The 21,170-nt window shown below is 47.3% G+C and overlaps 1 protein-coding gene across 12 annotated transcripts in view; it reads left to right on the forward strand.

The window, feature by feature from the left end:
- The window catches only part of GULP1 (GULP PTB domain containing engulfment adaptor 1), a 2,063,281-nt gene that overhangs the window by 1,581,495 nt on the left and 460,616 nt on the right, over nucleotides 1–21,170 (forward strand). The window contains exon 1 of one of the 12 annotated variants that reach the window (XM_069615623.1): nucleotides 19,081–19,181. The exons of the other annotated variants lie outside the window; for them this stretch is intronic. Coding sequence (XP_069471724.1) covers nucleotides 19,164–19,181 — 18 coding nt within the window. The 5' untranslated portion in view covers nucleotides 19,081–19,163. Of the gene's footprint in view, nucleotides 1–19,080; nucleotides 19,182–21,170 lie in introns of those variants that run through there. 12 annotated transcript variants of the gene reach the window in all.

Consider the following 21,170-nt stretch of genomic DNA (forward strand, 5'->3'; position numbering starts at 1 on the left):
AACGTTTGAGAAGATCTAAAGTGCGCTCTTGACCGGGATGGGCATTAAAGGGAGCATCATGAGACCACTCAAGGGCCAGATTACGAGTGTCAGGTGTAGGAAGGAACAGACGTTCATGTACGAAAGGTAATCCATCAGAATACACTGGGTCCCATTCTCGCAACTGATCGGAATGATTGCTAGTCCAGGATCGGACCGAGTCTAATAATGACAACGAAGGTGTACAAAGACAAATCACATGACTCTTTCCGAGAACAGTGTCCGGGAAGGTTGGCAATTCGACCCCCCCCGGGGAACGTGACAAGGCATCTGCTTTTCCATGCGAAGTGCCAGGACGATGCATAATATGAAAATCAAAGGAGGAAAAGAAAAGATGCCATCGGACCTGTCTGCTATTAATGCACTTCAATGAAGCCAGATCCTGTAAATTCCGATGATCTGAGTAAAAAGTGATGGGATGTTTAGCCCCCAGAAGATGATGGCGCCAAACACGAAAGACATCCATGACAGCCAAGAGTTCCTTCTCCGTAACGGTGTAATGAGTCTCAGTACTGGAAAACTTACGGGAATGGTATGCCACTGGGTGTAACTTGCCTGTTGTAGGACATGTTTGAGACAGTACCGCACCGAGAGCAAAAGAAGAAGCATCCGCCTCAACTATGAACGGAAGATCAGGATTGGGGTGCTGGAGTACCGGTGCGGTAGTAAAGGCGGTTTTCAAAGCCTCAAAAGCCTCCTGATGTTCTCTCTGCCAACGATAGGGTACCTGAGGACTGGTCAGAGCCGTGAGCGGGGCAACAATTGTGAAAAAGGAAGAAATGAAACGTCTATAAAAGTTGGCGAATCCCAAAAAGGCCTGCAAGGACTTGAGTGTTTGAGGTACTGGCCAATCTAATACTGCTTTGACCTTAGATTCGTTCATGGATAACGCCCCAGGGGTAATGTGGAAACCCAGAAACTCAACAGACGTTTTATGGAACTGACATTTCTCAGGTTTGGCGAATAAGGAATGTTCTCTCAGACGGGATAGTACTTCTCGGACATGCTTTATATGGTCATCAAGACTACGAGAAAAGATGAAGATGTCGTCCAAGTACACAACCATGTATACATCCAGAATATCCCTGAATATGTCATTCATGAATCGTTGGAATGTGGCCGGGGCATTACATAAGCCGAAGGGCATGACTAGATATTCATACAAGCCGTAACGGGTACAGAAAGCAGTTTTCCACTTGTCTCCCTCGCGAACGCGCACTAAATTGTATGCGCCGCGTAGGTCAAGCTTGGTGAAAATAGAAGCATGTGATAAGTGATCTAGAAGTGGTGTGATTATCGGGATTGGATATCTATCTTTTTTTTTTGATAGCGTTAAGACGCCGATAATCCACACAAGGACGTAAATCCCCCTCCGTCTTGGGTACAAAGAATATAGGGCTTGCCGCTGGTGAAGTGGAGGGGCGGATATGACCTAAGCGTAGGGCGTTCTGTACATACTCTTTCAACGCTTGTTCCTCCGAAGGGGACAAGGAATAGATCCTGCCCGAAGGAATAGTGGAATCAGGGAGTATTTCGATTGGGCAGTCATATGGTCTATGTGGAGGAAGCACCTCGGAAGAGCCACGATCGAAAACTGACTCGAATGCTTTGTACTCAGGTGGAATCCCAGACACCAAGCCCCCAACAGTATGAGAATGCACAATCTCTGGATCGTCAACAGTCAGCGTGAGTTGAGCTAAGGCTCCCAAGGCCCGAGAAGGTGTGTCAGTGGTTTGATGGACCGGGAGGCAATAATTCTGACAGACCTCGGACTCGAAGAGCACAGTGCCTGACTGCCAATTGATCAGCGGATTGTGTTCACGTAACCATGGAATCCCTAATATGATACCGAATTGAGGTGTGGTAATCAAATCAAAACTTAAGGTCTCTGTGTGAATTTCTTGGATGTTCAACAAGAGAGGTGCAGTTTGGTGTCTAACAGGACCAGAAACTAACGCAGAGCCGTCTACGGCTTGGACATGTTCAGGTCGTGTTTTTACCACTAGAGGCAGGTTGAGGGAATGGGCCAAATCAATGTCTATGTAATTAACAGTAGCACCTGAATCAATGATGATATTGACTGCATGAAGAAGGCCTGTAGAGGGACATAGAGTAGCCTTTACAGAGATGGGTCGAACACGAGCAAAGGCAAGAGGGGTACCCGGAGATGATGACGGAACACTCGACCTGTTCTCCGGATCTAAGGTCGAGCTGTCTGAAAAACCTGGCTCTTCTTGGGACGTCGAGGACACTCTTTCACAAAATGTCCAGTGGTGCCACAGTAAAAGCATGCATTATCCACCCTCCTATGTTCCCTCTCTGATGTGGTAATAGGACTACGTAAACCTCCCACTTGCATAGGTTCTTCTGTACTGGGAGCAGGAGTACTAGCAAGAGTAGGATGGGAAGAGAACCCCAATTCGGCTCTACGCTCCGATCGCCGTGCATCTATCTGCAGGGCGAGATCAACCAATTCCTGATACTGAGTGGGCACAGAAGGGATCACTGCTAATGCATCTTTCATGATGTTATTCAACCCCCTATAAAAGACCACCGCCCGCTTGTTTTCTGGCCATGATGTTTCAGCAACTAGTTGATTGAATCGGGTGATGTAGTCTATCAAAGTCCTTCTACCCTGAGTTAATTCTAACAACTCCAAATCCCTAGACTGTGCCTTGTGTCGGGTGTCGAATACTCGAGACATTTCTAGAACCAACAGATCAAAGTCATAAAGGACTGGGCTATTATTCTCCAGCAGGGGATTAGCCCAAGCGGCAGCTGTCCCGGCTAAATGGGAAAAGGCGAAAGCGGCTTTAGCTGTGGAAGTAGGAAAGGACAAAGGTCTGCATAAGAAATGTAACTTGCACTGATTAACAAAGGTTCTGAATTTCTTGGGGTCACCTTGATAACGTTCAGGAGCAGCCAGGGGGTGAAGGGGTTGGGAGGACCACCGGGGTTGGGACTGTAGTAGCAGCCAAGGGAGGAGGAGTAGTTGAGGAGCTAGCATCTCCAAACTCAGGGTCTGCGGGAAGGGAATGCTGAACACTCTGTATGGAATCTAACCTTTGGTGGATCACCGTGTTCGCGGCGGCCATATCTGCCCTTAATACTGTAATAGCCTGGACTAAGGCAGCTATGGGTTCTTCCGTGGATCCCTGCATCGTCAAACACGACTAAACGGCTTCTCAGTCTGTTCTGACTTGAGAGTCGTGTAGACCGATGAGACCTCCGTCCCCAAGTGACGCACAGGGGAACTAATAGAAACCCGCTGTGCGACCTTTGAGGCCACAGGTGAGAGATGTCTTCCCAGATCCACAGAACCTCTGGAACACCGATGCTGCTGTCAGAAGGGAACGAGGTTAAGTACCAGGCAATTACAATACAATCAGGTAAACAATAGGATCTAAAGAGTCTTACCTATCTGGTGTTGGGGAAACCCAGGTAACCTAGTAGAGAGGTTCGAGACTCAGATGATGCGGCGGTCCCTGGAATAGTAGAACCGCAGGTGAGCGTGGATGTAGGGTTAGCCACCTGTAGGAAAGAGGGCTTGACTTGAATCCCAAGAAGGGAAATGGCATAGAAGTACAGCAAGGTATCAAGGGATGATCCAAAGACAAGTCGAGGTGAAGTCCAAATCCGGCAACAGGTAAACAGTTCCAGGCAAAGGTACAAAGGGGTGTACGAAGGAGTCCGAGGTAGAGTTCCGTGATCAAAGTAACAAGGAGCAATTCGTAACGCCAAACAGGGTCTGAAGACAGCTGAGAAGCAATGAGCATTCTGTCTCTCAGACCTTTATACTGTGTGTCTCTTGGTCATGTGACGTCCACCAAGGTCACGTGAGGAACGCCACAATGGATCACGTGACCGACGTGAAGACGTAACGCCGCCCCTTCTGCTATATGTTCTCCAAGGCAATTGCCAATGCAGAAAGGGTTGCAATCGAGCCCGTACACCAAAGCTGGTACGGTGTTTTCGGTCCTTTGGGTTTACCGAATCACTTGAGCCTCGAACCGTGGGAGGAGATGTTGGGGGAATGTGCGCAGTGTTCTGATGTGGAGTGGACTGGTGTGCAGAGGATCGCCTAACATAGCCCCCCCCCAACGGCCCACGACCCCGTGGGCAGGACGGATGATCCTTATGGAAGCGGGCCACCAAGCGAGGGGCGTTCAGATCTAAGGCGGAAACCCATGAACGCTCCTCCGGGCCGTAGCCCTTCCAATCCACCAGATATTGGAGCCTACCCCTAAACCATTTTGACCCTAAAATTGCCGACACCTCAAAGACATCAGGAGAGGCCAGGGAAACCGGCGCAACAGGGGCTCGGAGACGGACAGAATCGTGACAAGGCTTGAGGAGGGAGACATGGAATACAGGATGGATACGCCAAGAACTAGGAAGCACTAGACGAAAAGCCACCGGATTCACAACCTGAGAGATCACATACGGACCGACAAAACGAGGTAGCAATTTCCGGCAACCCACTAGGCAAAGATGACGTGAAGACAACCAGACCCTAGAACCCACCACCAGTGGGGGAGCAGCTCGACGTTTGCCATCCACACAGGCCTTCATAGAAGCCTTTGCTTCAGTGAGATGGACCACAGTACTAGCCTGTACAGCAGACAGATCCCTAAGACATGTCGTGGCCGCAGGATTCGAAGAAATAGAAGCATCAGGGACCGGCAAGACCTTGGGATGTTGGCCGTAGAGGGCGTAAAAGGGAGAATAACCAGTAGCGGAATGAGCCGCATTATTGTACGCGAACTCAGCAAGCCGTAAAACGGCCAACCAGGAGGTCTGATGTTGCAATATAAGGCAACGAAGGTACTGCTCCATAGATTGATTCGTCCTTTCGGTCTGCCCATCGGTCTCAGGATGATAGGCCGAAGAATACCTGGTATCAATGCCCAGTAATTTCGTCAATGATCTCCAGAACCGAGAGGTGAACTGTGATCCTCGATCGGATATAATGACCGAAGGAAGGCCGAATAATATGAACACATGTTCAAAAAACAAGTCCGCCAAGACCGGGGCCGAAGGAATGCCTTTACAAGGAACAAAACGAGCCATTTTTGTGAACGTGTCACCACTACCCAGATGGAATCAAAGCCTTTCGACCTGGGGAGATCGGTAACGAAATCCATAGTCAACGTATGCCAAGGCCTGGGAGGTACCGGAAGCGGAAGTAACAACCCAACCGGTCGACCCCTTCGATGTTTAGCCTGAGCACATACTGCGCACGAATTGACATAACACTCTACATCGCGCTTCATAGAGGGCCACCAACACCAACGTTTGAGAAGATCTAAAGTGCGCTCTTGACCGGGATGGGCATTAAAGGGAGCATCATGAGACCACTCAAGGGCCAGATTACGAGTGTCAGGTGTAGGAAGGAACAGACGTTCATGTACGAAAGGTAATCCATCAGAATACACTGGGTCCCATTCTCGCAACTGATCGGAATGATTGCTAGTCCAGGATCGGACCGAGTCTAATAATGACAACGAAGGTGTACAAAGACAAATCACATGACTCTTTCCGAGAACAGTGTCCGGGAAGGTTAGCAATTCGACCCCCCCCCGGGGAACGTGACAAGGCATCTGCTTTTCCATGCGAAGTGCCAGGACGATGCATAATATGAAAATCAAAGGAGGAAAAGAAAAGATGCCATCGGACCTGTCTGCTATTAATGCACTTCAATGAAGCCAGATCCTGTAAATTCCGATGATCTGAGTAAACAGTGATGGGATGTTTAGCCCCCAGAAGATGATGGCGCCAAACACGAAAGGCATCCATGACAGCCAAGAGTTCCTTCTCCGTAACGGTGTAATGAGTCTCAGTACTGGAAAACTTACGGGAATGGTATGCCTCTGGGTGTAACTTGCCTGTTGTAGGACATGTTTGAGACAGTACCGCACCGAGAGCAAAAGAAGAAGCATCCGCCTCAACTATGAACGGAAGATCAGGATTGGGGTGCTGGAGTACCGGTGCGGTAGTAAAGGCGGTTTTTAAAGCCTCAAAAGCCTCCTGATGTTCTCTCTGCCAACGATAGGGTACCTGAGGACTGTTCAGAGCCGTGAGCGGGGCAACAATTGTGGAAAAGGAAGAAATGAAACGTCTATAAAAGTTGGCGAATCCCAAAAAGGCCTGCAAGGACTTGAGTGTTTGAGGTACTGGCCAATCTAATACTGCTTTGACCTTAGATTCGTTCATGGATAACGCCCCAGGGGTAATGTGGAAACCCAGAAACTCAACAGACGTTTTATGGAACTGACATTTCTCAGTTTTGGCGAATAAGGAATGTTCTCTCAGACGGGATAGTACTTCTCGGACATGCTTTATATGGTCATCAAGACTACGAGAAAAGATTAAGATGTCGTCCAAGTACACAACCATGTATACATCCAGAATATCCCTGAATATCTCATTCATGAATCGTTGGAATGTGGCCGGGGCATTACATAAGCCGAAGGGCATGACTAGATATTCATACAAGCCGTAACGGGTACAGAAAGCAGTTTTCCACTTGTCTCCCTCGCGAACGCGCACTAAATTGTATGCGCCGCGTAGGTCAAGCTTGGTGAAAATAGAAGCATGTGATAAGTGATCTAGAAGTGGTGTGATTATCGGGATTGGATATCTATCTTTTTTTTTGATAGCGTTAAGACGCCGATAATCCACACAAGGACGTAAATCCCCCTCCGTCTTGGGTACAAAGAATATAGGGCTTGCCGCTGGTGAAGTGGAGGGGCGGATATGACCTAAGCGTAGGGCGTTCTGTACATACTCTTTCAACGCTTGTTCCTCCGAAGGGGACAAGGAATAGATCCTGCCCGAAGGAATAGTGGAATCAGGGAGTATTTCGATTGGGCAGTCATATGGTCTATGTGGAGGAAGCACCTCGGAAGAGCCACGATCGAAAACTGACTCGAATGCTTTGTACTCAGGTGGAATCCCAGACACCAAGCCCCCAACAGTATGAGAATGCACAATCTCTGGATCGTCAACAGTCAGCGTGAGTTGAGCTAAGGCTCCCAAGGCCCGAGAAGGTGTGTCAGTGGTTTGATGGACCGGGAGGCAATAATTCTGACAGACCTCGGACTCGAAGAGCACAGTGCCTGACTGCCAATTGATCAGCGGATTGTGTTCACGTAACCATGGAATCCCTAATATGATACCGAATTGAGGTGTGGTAATCAAATCAAAACTTAAGGTCTCTGTGTGAATTTCTTGGATGTTCAACAAGAGAGGTGCAGTTTGGTGTCTAACAGGACCAGAAACTAACGCAGAGCCGTCTACGGCTTGGACATGTTCAGGTCGTGTTTTTACCACTAGAGGCAGGTTGAGGGAATGGGCCAAATCAATGTCTATGTAATTAACAGTAGCACCTGAATCAATGATGATATTGACTGCATGAAGAAGGCCTGTAGAGGGACATAGAGTAGCCTTTACAGAGATGGGTCGAACACGAGCAAAGGCAAGAGGGGTACCCGGAGATGATGACGGAACACTCGACCTGTTCTCCGGATCTAAGGTCGAGCTGTCCGAAAAACCTGGCTCTTCTTGGGACGTCGAGGACACTCTTTCACAAAATGTCCAGTGGTGCCACAGTAAAAGCATGCATTATCCACCCTCCTATGTTCCCTCTCTGATGTGGTAATAGGACTACGTAAACCTCCCACTTGCATAGGTTCTTCTGTACTGGGAGCAGGAGTACTAGCAAGAGTAGGATGGGAAGAGACCCCCAATTCGGCTCTACGCTCCGATCGCCGTGCATCTATCTGCAGGGCGAGATCAACCAATTCCTGATACTGAGTGGGCACAGAAGGGATCACTGCTAATGCATCTTTCATGATGTTATTCAACCCCCTATAAAAGACCACCGCCCGCTTGTTTTCTGGCCATGATGTTTCAGCAACTAGTTGATTGAATCGGGTGATGTAGTCTATCAAAGTCCTTCTACCCTGAGTTAATTCTAACAACTCCAAATCCCTAGACTGTGCCTTGTGTCGGGTGTCGAATACTCGAGACATTTCTAGAACCAACAGATCAAAGTCATAAAGGACTGGGCTATTATTCTCCAGCAGGGGATTAGCCCAAGCGGCAGCTGTCCCGGCTAAATGGGAAAAGGCGAAAGCGGCTTTAGCTGTGGAAGTAGGAAAGGACAAAGGTCTGCATAAGAAATGTAACTTGCACTGATTAACAAAGGTTCTGAATTTCTTGGGGTCACCTTGATAACGTTCAGGAGCAGCCAGGGGGTGAAGGGGTTGGGAGGACCACCGGGGTTGGGACTGTAGTAGCAGCCAAGGGAGGAGGAGTAGTTGAGGAGCTAGCATCTCCAAACTCAGGGTCTGCGGGAAGGGAATGCTGAACACTCTGTATGGAATCTAACCTTTGGTGGATCACCGTGTTCGCGGCGGCCATATCTGCCCTTAATACTGTAATAGCCTGGACTAAGGCAGCTATGGGTTCTTCCGTGGATCCCTGCATCGTCAAACACGACTAAACGGCTTCTCAGTCTGTTCTGACTTGAGAGTCGTGTAGACCGATGAGACCTCCGTCCCCAAGTGACGCACAGGGGAACTAATAGAAACCCGCTGTGCGACCTTTGAGGCCACAGGTGAGAGATGTCTTCCCAGATCCACAGAACCTCTGGAACACCGATGCTGCTGTCAGAAGGGAACGAGGTTAAGTACCAGGCAATTACAATACAATCAGGTAAACAATAGGATCTAAAGAGTCTTACCTATCTGGTGTTGGGGAAACCCAGGTAACCTAGTAGAGAGGTTCGAGACTCAGATGATGCGGCGGTCCCTGGAATAGTAGAACCGCAGGTGAGCGTGGATGTAGGGTTAGCCACCTGTAGGAAAGAGGGCTTGACTTGAATCCCAAGAAGGGAAATGGCATAGAAGTACAGCAAGGTATCAAGGGATGATCCAAAGACAAGTCGAGGTGAAGTCCAAATCCGGCAACAGGTAAACAGTTCCAGGCAAAGGTACAAAGGGGTGTACGAAGGAGTCCGAGGTAGAGTTCCGTGATCAAAGTAACAAGGAGCAATTCGTAACGCCAAACAGGGTCTGAAGACAGCTGAGAAGCAATGAGCATTCTGTCTCTCAGACCTTTATACTGTGTGTCTCTTGGTCATGTGACGTCCACCAAGGTCACGTGAGGAACGCCACAATGGATCACGTGACCGACGTGAAGACGTAACGCCGCCCCTTCTGCTATATGTTCTCCAAGGCAATTGCCAATGCAGAAAGGGTTGCAATCGAGCCCGTACACCAAAGCTGGTACGGTGTTTTCGGTCCTTTGGGTTTACCGAATCACTTGAGCCTCGAACCGTGGGAGGAGATGTTGGGGGAATGTGCGCAGTGTTCTGATGTGGAGTGGACTGGTGTGCAGAGGATCGCCTAACATAGCCCCCCCCCAACGGCCCACGACCCCGTGGGCAGGACGGATGATCCTTATGGAAGCGGGCCACCAAGCGAGGGGCGTTCAGATCTAAGGCGGAAACCCATGAACGCTCCTCCGGGCCGTAGCCCTTCCAATCCACCAGATATTGGAGCCTACCCCTAAACCATTTTGACCCTAAAATTGCCGACACCTCAAAGACATCAGGAGAGGCCAGGGAAACCGGCGCAACAGGGGCTCGGAGACGGACAGAATCGTGACAAGGCTTGAGGAGGGAGACATGGAATACAGGATGGATACGCCAAGAACTAGGAAGCACTAGACGAAAAGCCACCGGATTCACAACCTGAGAGATCACATACGGACCGACAAAACGAGGTAGCAATTTCCGGCAACCCACTAGGCAAAGATGACGTGAAGACAACCAGACCCTAGAACCCACCACCAGTTGGGGAGCAGCTCGACGTTTGCCATCCACACAGGCCTTCATAGAAGCCTTTGCTTCAGTGAGATGGACCACAGTACTAGCCTGTACAGCAGACAGATCCCTAAGACATGTCGTGGCCGCAGGATTCGAAGAAATAGAAGCATCAGGGACCGGCAAGACCTTGGGATGTTGGCCGTAGAGGGCGTAAAAGGGAGAATAACCAGTAGCGGAATGAGCCGCATTATTGTACGCGAACTCAGCAAGCCGTAAAACGGCCAACCAGGAGGTCTGATGTTGCAATATAAGGCAACGAAGGTACTGCTCCATAGATTGATTCGTCCTTTCGGTCTGCCCATCGGTCTCAGGATGATAGGCCGAAGAATACCTGGTATCAATGCCCAGTAATTTCGTCAATGACCTCCAGAACCGAGAGGTGAACTGTGATCCTCGATCGGATATAATGACCGAAGGAAGGCCGAATAATATGAACACATGTTCAAAAAACAAGTCCGCCAAGACCGGGGCCGAAGGAATGCCTTTACAAGGAACAAAACGAGCCATTTTTGTGAACGTGTCACCACTACCCAGATGGAATCAAAGCCTTTCGACCTGGGGAGATCGGTAACGAAATCCATAGTCAACGTATGCCAAGGCCTGGGAGGTACCGGAAGCGGAAGTAACAACCCAACCGGTCGACCCCTTCGATGTTTAGCCTGAGCACATACTGCGCACGAATTGACATAACACTCTACATCGCGCTTCATAGAGGGCCACCAACACCAACGTTTGAGAAGATCTAAAGTGCGCTCTTGACCGGGATGGGCATTAAAGGGAGCATCATGAGACCACTCAAGGGCCAGATTACGAGTGTCAGGTGTAGGAAGGAACAGACGTTCATGTACGAAAGGTAATCCATCAGAATACACTGGGTCCCATTCTCGCAACTGATCGGAATGATTGCTAGTCCAGGATCGGACCGAGTCTAATAATGACAACGAAGGTGTACAAAGACAAATCACATGACTCTTTCCGAGAACAGTGTCCGGGAAGGTTAGCAATTCGACCCCCCCCCCGGGGAACGTGACAAGGCATCTGCTTTTCCATGCGAAGTGCCAGGACGATGCATAATATGAAAATCAAAGGAGGAAAAGAAAAGATGCCATCGGACCTGTCTGCTATTAATGCACTTCAATGAAGCCAGATCCTGTAAATTCCGATGATCTGAGTAAACAGTGATGGGATGTTTAGCCCCCAGAAGATGATGGCGCCAAACACGAAAGGCATCCATGACAGCCAAGAGTTCCTTCTCCGTAACGGTGTAATGAGTCTCAGTACTGGAAAATTTACGGGAATGGTATGCCTCTGGGTGTAACTTGCCTGTTGTAGGACATGTTTGAGACAGTACCGCACCGAGAGCAAAAGAAGAAGCATCCGCCTCAACTATGAACGGAAGATCAGGATTGGGGTGCTGGAGTACCGGTGCGGTAGTAAAGGCGGTTTTCAAAGCCTCAAAAGCCTCCTGATGTTCTCTCTGCCAACGATAGGGTACCTGAGGACTGGTCAGAGCCGTGAGCGGGGCAACAATTGTGGAAAAGGAAGAAATGAAACGTCTATAAAAGTTGGCGAATCCCAAAAAGGCCTGCAAGGACTTGAGTGTTTGAGGTACTGGCCAATCTAATACTGCTTTGACCTTAGATTCGTTCATGGATAACGCCCCAGGGGTAATGTGGAAACCCAGAAACTCAACAGACGTTTTATGGAACTGACATTTCTCAGGTTTGGCGAATAAGGAATGTTCTCTCAGACGGGATAGTACTTCTCGGACATGCTTTATATGGTCATCAAGACTACGAGAAAAGATTAAGATGTCGTCCAAGTACACAACCATGTATACATCCAGAATATCCCTGAATATCTCATTCATGAATCGTTGGAATGTGGCCGGGGCATTACATAAGCCGAAGGGCATGACTAGATATTCATACAAGCCGTAACGGGTACAGAAAGCAGTTTTCCACTCGTCTCCCTCGCGAACGCGCACTAAATTGTATGCGCCGCATAGGTCAAGCTTGGTGAAAATAGAAGCATGTGATAAGTGATCTAGAAGTGGTGTGATTAACGGGATTGGATATCTATCTTTTTTTTTGATAGCGTTAAGACGCCGATAATCCACACAAGGACGTAAATCCCCCTCCGTCTTGGGTACAAAGAATATAGGGCTTGCCGCTGGTGAAGTGGAGGGGCGGATATGACCTAAGCGTAGGGCGTTCTGTACATACTCTTTCAACGCTTGTTCCTCCGAAGGGGACAAGGAATAGATCCTGCCCGAAGGAATAGTGGAATCAGGGAGTATTTCGATTGGGCAGTCATATGGTCTATGTGGAGGAAGCACCTCGGAAGAGCCACGATCGAAAACTGGCTCGAATGCTTTGTACTCAGGTGGAATCCCAGACACCAAGCCCCCAACAGTATGAGAATGCACAATCTCTGGATCGTCAACAGTCAGCGTGAGTTGAGCTAAGGCTCCCAAGGCCCGAGAAGGTGTGTCAGTGGTTTGATGGACCGGGAGGCAATAATTCTGACAGACCTCGGACTCGAAGAGCACAGTGCCTGACTGCCAATTGATCAGCGGATTGTGTTCACGTAACCATGGAATCCCTAATATGATACCGAATTGAGGTGTGGTAATCAAATCAAAACTTAAGGTCTCTGTGTGAATTTCTTGGATGTTCAACAAGAGAGGTGCAGTTTGGTGTCTAACAGGACCAGAAACTAACGCAGAGCCGTCTACGGCTTGGACATGTTCAGGTCGTGTTTTTACCACTAGAGGCAGGTTGAGGGAATGGGCCAAATCAATGTCTATGTAATTACCAGTAGCACCTGAATCAATGATGATATTGACTGCATGAAGAAGGCCTGTAGAGGGACATAGAGTAGCCTTTACAGAGATGGGTCGAACACGAGCAAAGGCAAGAGGGGTACCCGGAGATGATGACGGAACACTCGACCTGTTCTCCGGATCTAAGGTCGAGCTGTCCGAAAAACCTGGCTCTTCTTGGGACGTCGAGGACACTCTTTCACAAAATGTCCAGTGGTGCCACAGTAAAAGCATGCATTATCCACCCTCCTACGTTCCCTCTCTGATGTGGTAATAGGACTAAGTAAACCTCCCACTTGCATAGGTTCTTCTGTACTGGGAGCAGGAGTACTAGCAAGAGTAGGATGGGAAGAGACCCCCAATTCGGCTCTACGCTCCGATCGCCGTGCATCTATCTGCAGGGCGAGATCAACCAATTCCTGATACTGAGTGGGCACAGAAGGGATCACTGCTAATGCATCTTTCATGATGTTATTCAACCCCCTATAAAAGACCACCGCCCGCTTGTTTTCTGGCCATGATGTTTCAGCAACTAGTTGATTGAATCGGGTGATGTAGTCTATCAAAGTCCTTCTACCCTGAATTAATTCTAACAACTCCAAATCCCTAGACTGTGCCTTGTGTCGAGTGTCGAATACTCGAGACATTTCTAGAACCAACAGATCAAAGTCATAAAGGACTGGGCTATTATTCTCCAGCAGGGGATTAGCCCAAGCGGCAGCTGTCCCGGCTAAATGGGAAAGGGCGAAAGCGGCTTTAGCTGTGGAAGTAGGAAAGGACAAAGGTCTGCATAAGAAATGTAACTTGCACTGATTAACAAAGGTTCTGAATTTCTTGGGGTCACCTTGATAACGTTCAGGAGCAGCCAGGGGGGAAGGGGTTGGGAGGACCACCGGGGTTGGGACTGTAGTAGCAGCCAAGGGAGGAGGAGTAGTTGAGGAGCTAGCATCTCCAAACTCAGGGTCTGCGGGAAGGGAATGCTGAACACTCTGTATGGAATCTAACCTTTGGTGGATCACCGTGTTCGCGGCGGCCATATCTGCCCTTAATACTGTAATAGCCTGGACTAAGGCAGCTATGGGTTCTTCCGTGGATCCCTGCATCGTCAAACACGACTAAACGGCTTCTCAGTCTGTTCTGACTTGAGAGTCGTTTAGACGGATGAGACCTCCGTCCCCAAGTGACGCACAGGGGAACTAATAGAAACCCGCTGTGCGACCTTTGAGGCCACAGGTGAGAGATGTCTTCCCAGATCCACGGAACCTCTGGAACACCGATGCTGCTGTCAGAAGGGAACGAGGTTAAGTATCAGGCAATTACAATACAATCAGGTAAACAATAGGATCTAAAGAGTCTTACCTATCTGGTGTTGGGGAAACCCAGGTAACCTAGTAGAGAGGTTCGAGACTCAGATGATGCGGCGGTCCCTGGAATAGTAGAACCGCAGGTGAGCGTGGATGTAGGGTTAGCCACCTGTAGGAGAGAGGGCTTGACTTGAATCCCAAGAAGGGAAATGGCGTAGAAGTACAGCAAGGTATCAAGGGATGATCCAAAGACAAGTCGAGGTGAAGTCCAAATCCGGCAACAGGTAAACAGTTCCAGGCAAAGGTACAAAGGGGTGTCCGAAGGAGTCCGAGGTAGAGTTCCGTGATCAAAGTAACAAGGAGCAATTCGTAACGCCAAACAGGGCCTGAAGACAGCTGAGAAGCAATGAGCATTCTTTCTCTCAGACCTTTATACTGTGTGTCTCTGGGTCATGTGCCGTCCACCAAGGTCACGTGAGGAACACCACAATGGATCACGTGACCGACGTGAAGACGTAACGCCGCCCCTTCTGCTATATGTTCTCCAAGGCAATTGCCAATGCAGAAAGGGTTGCAATCGAGCCCGTACACCAAAGCTGGTACGGTGTTTTCGTTCCTTTGGGTTTACCGAATCACTTGAGCCTCGAACCGTGGGAGGAGATGTTGGGGGAATGTGCGCAGTGTTCTGATGTGGAGTGGACTGGTGTGCAGAGGATCGCCTAACAGTTCCAAAACTTGGGGGCAAGGAGCAAGAAAAAGCACACTTGAGAGGGAGCACATGGTGCCTTTGGAACAGGAAAAATAAAAAAAAAGAGAATGACAATGGAGAAAACACGGGGTATAGAAAGACAGAAGTGAGCAAAGATAGGAAGGAGTAAGACTGTGCAGTGCTTTGAAGAGTGGGGGAGATTGCGAAGGGTGGTAGTCCGAATAGTAGTGGGGAAGGCTAAGAGAACGAGGAAGGTAGTTCGGTGAGACAGGCAGAGATAATGTTTAATATCAAAAGCCAAAGCTGTATTCAGGTTATTGAGAGAGAGGGACGAGGGGACAGGAGTATAGGTGGGCAGGGAGTGAGGGAGAGGAGAGAGGTGTAGGTAGTGTGAGAGTGGCTGAAGTGAAGGGAGAAGAGAAGGAGATGGATCAGATAGAAGGAGAAGGGGAAGGGAGAAAAGTGAGAAGAGAAAGGAGGGATAGAGATAAGGAGCCAGTGAGAAGAAGAAGCTCAAAGAAGGAGGGCAGTGGAAATAGAGATAGTGGCGGAGAGGGAGAGAATGAGAGGGGAGAAGGGAGAGACTGGAAGAAAAAACCCTGCCACCATTGGGCAGTCCAACAGACCCGATGTATCCCTTAGAAATTACTCGACGAATATAGACAGAAAAGGCCACAGCCTTTCGGTTTCCGGTCAACTTTAGAAAGACTTAGACAGTAGAGTTTACTTTGCTTTAGATTAAACTGGGGAGCATCACAGGGTTTCGGGACACCTGGGCTAGGAACAAGTGAGCCCATGCGGAGGTTGAGAGAGCCACTGGTGCTCCTTTAGTGCCAAACCTCCCAGTCCTCTCAGACCAGTACTTTAAAACTTCAATAAAGCCCATGAATCCCCTTATCTTTGTCCATGGGTTGCTGAGGCCATCTTTGGCATTACAGTCTGTCTTTTCAAGTTAGGTCCTTGTCCCATAGGTGTTTTTCCTAACCCTTTCCATGCCCTGGTGTGTGGAAAGATGGAACTTGAGCCCAATGAGCCACTAAAGGGGGAGGATTTCTTTGTGGATAACATGGACTGCCCAAACACTTCCTTAGCCTCCATACAGGCCAGGGGCGACACAGAGGATATGATAATCCCAAACAGGGTTCTATAAAACATCCTTGTATGCGCCCTTTCCATTTGAATATTGTTATACTATTATATGGCACTAAAAGGGCCCTTCTGTTTGTGTTAATGCCGCTCTTTTCCCTTCCATCTCACCCAAAAGAAACCTGGTTACCGCATAACCATTGTTGTCAGAGTGTTCAGTTTCTCTCTCCTCATGACAAGTCCCATGAGTGAGTAGCAGGTCATTCTTCTTTTATGGACCATTATATGATCAATTAGCCTACAATGTTGGCAATGCAGTTGAAACATGTATCTCAAGTATAAAGAATGTGCTACTCCGAGTTGGCAGGTTTATTGCTGTAAAACCACTATATTCATAGGCGAAGAATGATTTAAAAATTAAACAATTGAAAATGAACCTCCTGAGTAAGCTTCCATTTTAAGGCCACATCAAGGGTTGATGCATTTATATTTAGAATAACAAGTTAAAGTCAGTATGAAGGGAAAGTGGTTACAGCCACGCTTGTACTATTAGCGGAGTTATTTTGGCTCACCCGTCAATCCTATCCTGAAAAAAGGCATATCAATCATTTACTTCACTAGCCTATCATTTTGACTTCATAATCTGAAGGCATGTGCCTTGTCCATTTAAAACATATTTATCCAAAGGATCTAGGGTCATGTTTTCATCTAAAAAAATGTCCTTTGCAGCTAACTCTTCTGTGTTGTTTCCATGTACAAGTAGGCCTGTCTGGGCCATGTCCTTGTTTGATTTAAAGTCTAACATTTTGGCCACCCATAGTGATTAATTATTAGTTGTGTATTAACAACAATCCTTTGTGCCACGTTGCCTTTCAAATATCAGACTGAGAATATTGCACAGGATCCAGTCATTGCTGAAGTTTGTGTTGGGCACAGAGGGAGGCAGAGATGGCATCTTGTTTCTACCTTATAAATGTACGATCAAATAGATCATTCAGGATGATCTGGCGATTCTGCACAGAATCGTCAGTAATATCTACATAGAAGTCACAACAGCCCCCACAATGGAAGCTAATGTTGCCCAATTGTTAACCTCAACTAATAGAAATGTTCACCTGTGTTTTATAAGAAGGAAGCTCAATTATTTGATCTGTTATCATTTGCAGATAGGCAGATGAAAATTGTATTATGCATAGGCAAATCACCATCTATCGCTAGTTTCAAGTTACCCTATTGAAACAGCATACATACAAACCAATATTTCCAAAAAAACAACTACAAGGCACACACTATCCAATCTGGAAATGCAAAGTTTAAGCATACAGAGTACCTAGCAGCAACAATGGAAAACAGTCATCAAAGTCATTCTTACTTTATCGAACACTTTGAGAAAGTAAGTACTGAATTTAAAATCCTGCACCGGAGAACAGTTGCAATCTTAAAAAAAGTCACAATTTTTTAAGATCGGACATATTGTTCACTGAAATGCAACAAATACACAGAACAAATTAGAGTATTGACCTGGTCGTGGATTTGATATCCTATTGGAAGCCAAACCTAAGAAAGATGGGGATGAGTGTGATGCTGGAAATGCACTGGAGGGACAGGGCCTCCCTGTCCTTGTCCTGTAGTCCTTTTTCATTGTGTTCTTTATTGTTTTCTGCCCAGGAGTCCATATGGCACTCCTGGCAGTGCAGCTCTTCCTGTTTTTGGTTTGGTGTACAGACCCATGGGATACCCGTATGGCACCCATGGGTAGGGGTAAAATTCTGTGCCCCTAGTGTATGTTTTTGGGCACCTGTGGGTGGCCGACAGAGCAGGGTATGGGCTGGTGGCAGCTCCATGCTGAATTTGACAGGTGCTCTGATTATCCTCCATTTTGGGATACCCAGGCCCTGCCATTGGAATCAGTTGATACCTGATGGAAAACAGGATGGCCCCTGTGGCCTCTTGCTTTCTATCACCTGTTACTGAGTACAAAGTGCGTTATTGTGATAGTGTACATACCTTTGAATATTTATTATATAAAGACTGTGTTTTCAGTAATACAGTGTGTGGGCATTCCTTTGTGGGGGCTTTGGGACTACACTGTACTTAAGATCCAGCCTGCATCACCTCCTGAAAAGCTAGGCCTTGATTGCTCGTCCATTGCTACCACAATAGAGAATCTTGGCTGGGGTCCTCTGTACCTCTTCTCTACCATATAGTGAGCAGAAGTACAGACCCCCCCTCCGGTCCTTTACAATGAGTGTCACTGATATGTTCACATATGTTCAGCTGAAACTGCTCTATTTTGGACCACTTGACGTGTATCCAATGATTTTTGTTGTACTGATGTCTGAATAGTTAACATCATGTGTTTAAAAACAAAGATAATGGACAAGGAAAAAAAGCCCTCCTACTACTCCTGGATCTTTCCACTGCGCTTGATCTCGTTGATCACAACATCCTTACCTCCCACCTATCAAACTCAGCCCGATTTTCCAGTAAGGCCTCATCTTGGATAACATCCTTCATAGTGGGGCGAGCCATGAAGGTTGGCTCCGACCAGGCTAACACAGCCCCCACCACTATCCTCTACTACCCCACCAGGACGACCTATAGTGTCGGGTTGTGGTTCAATCCTTGAACCTATCGGCAAATTCATTGATCATTTTCTAAAGCCTTTGAGTCAGAAAACACTGACATACTGAGCAAAAGCAAGTCTTCTTCTTCCAGCTGGGCGTCGAGGATCAGCAGTTCCAGTTACTCTTCAAGTGTAGGCACAGCTTCTGAGCAATTTCCAGCGGTGAGAGGTCCCCAGATATACTATTCTGTCTCTCATCCACACTGCTGGGTCACACTCAGCAGCCAACTCACCTTCACCCAGATGAGGATCATACCGGAACCCATATGTATTTAGCCATTGAGCTACCACCTAGGACCCAGCCATGTGAAAGGTCAGTACGTGACCACCAATATGAGAAAATTAGAGTTTTTAAACTTATTGAGTCCTTTCCTTTTTGTATACACTTGATATTGTACAAGGCATTTTATTCACTGCGCTTTACATACCCTTTATCCTTGCCCTTTCCCCCTCCCCCCCTGTTTTTGTGTTTTTACACTCACCAGGTTTAGTAACCTTAGTTCCCCTCCACTCTTTACAGGGGACACCTTACCTTGGCTCCATGAAGAAGGCTGTGACCCACTGAAAGCCGAAACGTCCTGGGACCCATCCACCAACCGGTAGCATGTGGTCCTTTTAATTTCTTCTTTGGATTCATTTCAGTGACGTTGATCCATTACTTTGGTCACCCTTTTAACCTGGCTATGTCAGACCAATCCAAGGTTATTATTTTAGAGGAATAACAAGTTATGTTAGCTCTAATTTTGGTCAGGAAAACGTGTATAAAACCTGATTAAAGCATCATGTCGCATAATGAGGAGAAAAGGATGTATTAGAAGCAGTTTGTATACATGTCTCTCTCTATAGTAGCCATTATGCAGCATACTCTTGCATCAATTTGTTTGACTCTTTGCAATGTTTGTCATTTAGTTCCTATTCATTTATGATTGTTAAATGTGCAGAAGGACTGCAGCCTTCTATACTGTATTTGCATAAAACAAGTACTTAGGTAAATGAGGCAGCAACTTAATAAAAGCTGTACCTCCACTCAAAAAGAGGAATAAGTAAGCGCATGTGTATTATCATTGTCTTTTATGTACACCTACCCATGGATATGCATAAATAGTGCCACAAATAGGTAGTGAATACACAACAGATTTAATTTGCATTTGAATAAGTTGCAATTAGCTTAGACTGTCACAGCCAGGACAATACCTCCTTTTGTAAACATCCCATCACCATCCTCTGCTGAGCTCCCCAGTGATCCTGCACTGCACCCACCTTTAAAACCTGTTTACTAAACCTCTCTTCGATAAACATGACTCACTCGGCATCGCTTACATGAACTATGCCGACGATGCACAAGTTCTCCTCCCTCTCATTGGTTCCTACGACAAAGACGCAGCAGCCCTCCTTCAAATGTACGCCAACACTGAAGCCTGGATGGCAGCCAGTGGACTCTGTCTAAACAGGGACACAACAGAGATCATCTTCCTAGGCCCCAAAGAAATACTGCCCAAATTGTACCAGAAATATGGCAACTTTACCATTGACAACACCATCATCCCTGTCTCCTCCTCGGTGAAGACTCTTGGAGTCTTCCTAGACTCCACCCTCTCGATGATGCGGCAGGTCAGTGCCATTGCCTCCTCATCCGCCCACACCACTAAACTTATATTTGCCATAAAACCTTTTCCAACTATCCAAAAGTGCCTTTCCATCGCCCAAGCCACTATTGGAGCTAAACTGGACTATTGTAATGCTCTCCTTGCAGGTCCCTCAGCCAAATATCTAAACAAGCTCCAAGTAGTACAAAACATCACGCTCCAAGCAACCCTTAGGGTCCCTAAGAGAGACCACATCACGCAGGCTAGGCAGCCTCCCACTGGCTACCAGTTAGAGAGGATACCTTTTAAGACTCTCACCTTAACGCACAAATGCCTCAGCCTCACCGCCCCCCCTAGCTTTTTGATACCATCTCCTGTGTGCATCCCAGAAGAAGTCATTACACCATCCAACTACACATACCACCCATCAAAAGAGCAAATGCAGGAGGTATCAGCTTTCCTCATCTAGCACCTAAACTCTGGAATGCCCTACCCAATGCTCTGAGCCAAAACCTCCCTCACAGCCTTCTGCAAAACCCTCAAAACTACAGCGTTCAACTAACTCTCCTCCTTCCTTCCTCGACCACCCCTGCTAATCCCCTCTCAGTGTGTTTTCCAGTCCTTGTACCTATGTCTTTCTTGTAACTATCTATGATTACTCTGTAACAAGCAATCATATCTGTAACAGCACCACGATGCCTCAGGGCTGATGCACGCTCTATAAATGTTAATAAATAAATAAATAAATAAATAATGTGCAATGCAAATCCAAGTGCTTGTAGGAAATGGAGCAAGACTGGTAAATGAACAGAGGACACATTTTGCAGAAGAGACATGTTTGCCTAAATAGTGTCAAACCATGAATATTCAGGGGAAAGTTTCCCACAGTACCAGCGCTTGGACGTTGATGATACTGTGCGATTTTCACACCCTAAACATGCAATAGTTTATATGCTGTAGGCCGGAGTAGAATGAATAAACATAGTACACATTCAAATAGGATGGGATCAGCAAATTATGCACTCGCTGGTTTGAACAAGTGTTCAGTTTTGAGTAACAGCTGCTGCAATCTGTTCTCCTTGAAAGTCTTGCATTTTCTTCCTT

Source organism: Ambystoma mexicanum, chromosome 9, assembly GCF_040938575.1.
Source record: "Ambystoma mexicanum isolate Mex_15411 chromosome 9, UKY_AmexF1_1, whole genome shotgun sequence".
NCBI lineage: Eukaryota > Metazoa > Chordata > Amphibia > Caudata > Ambystomatidae > Ambystoma > Ambystoma mexicanum.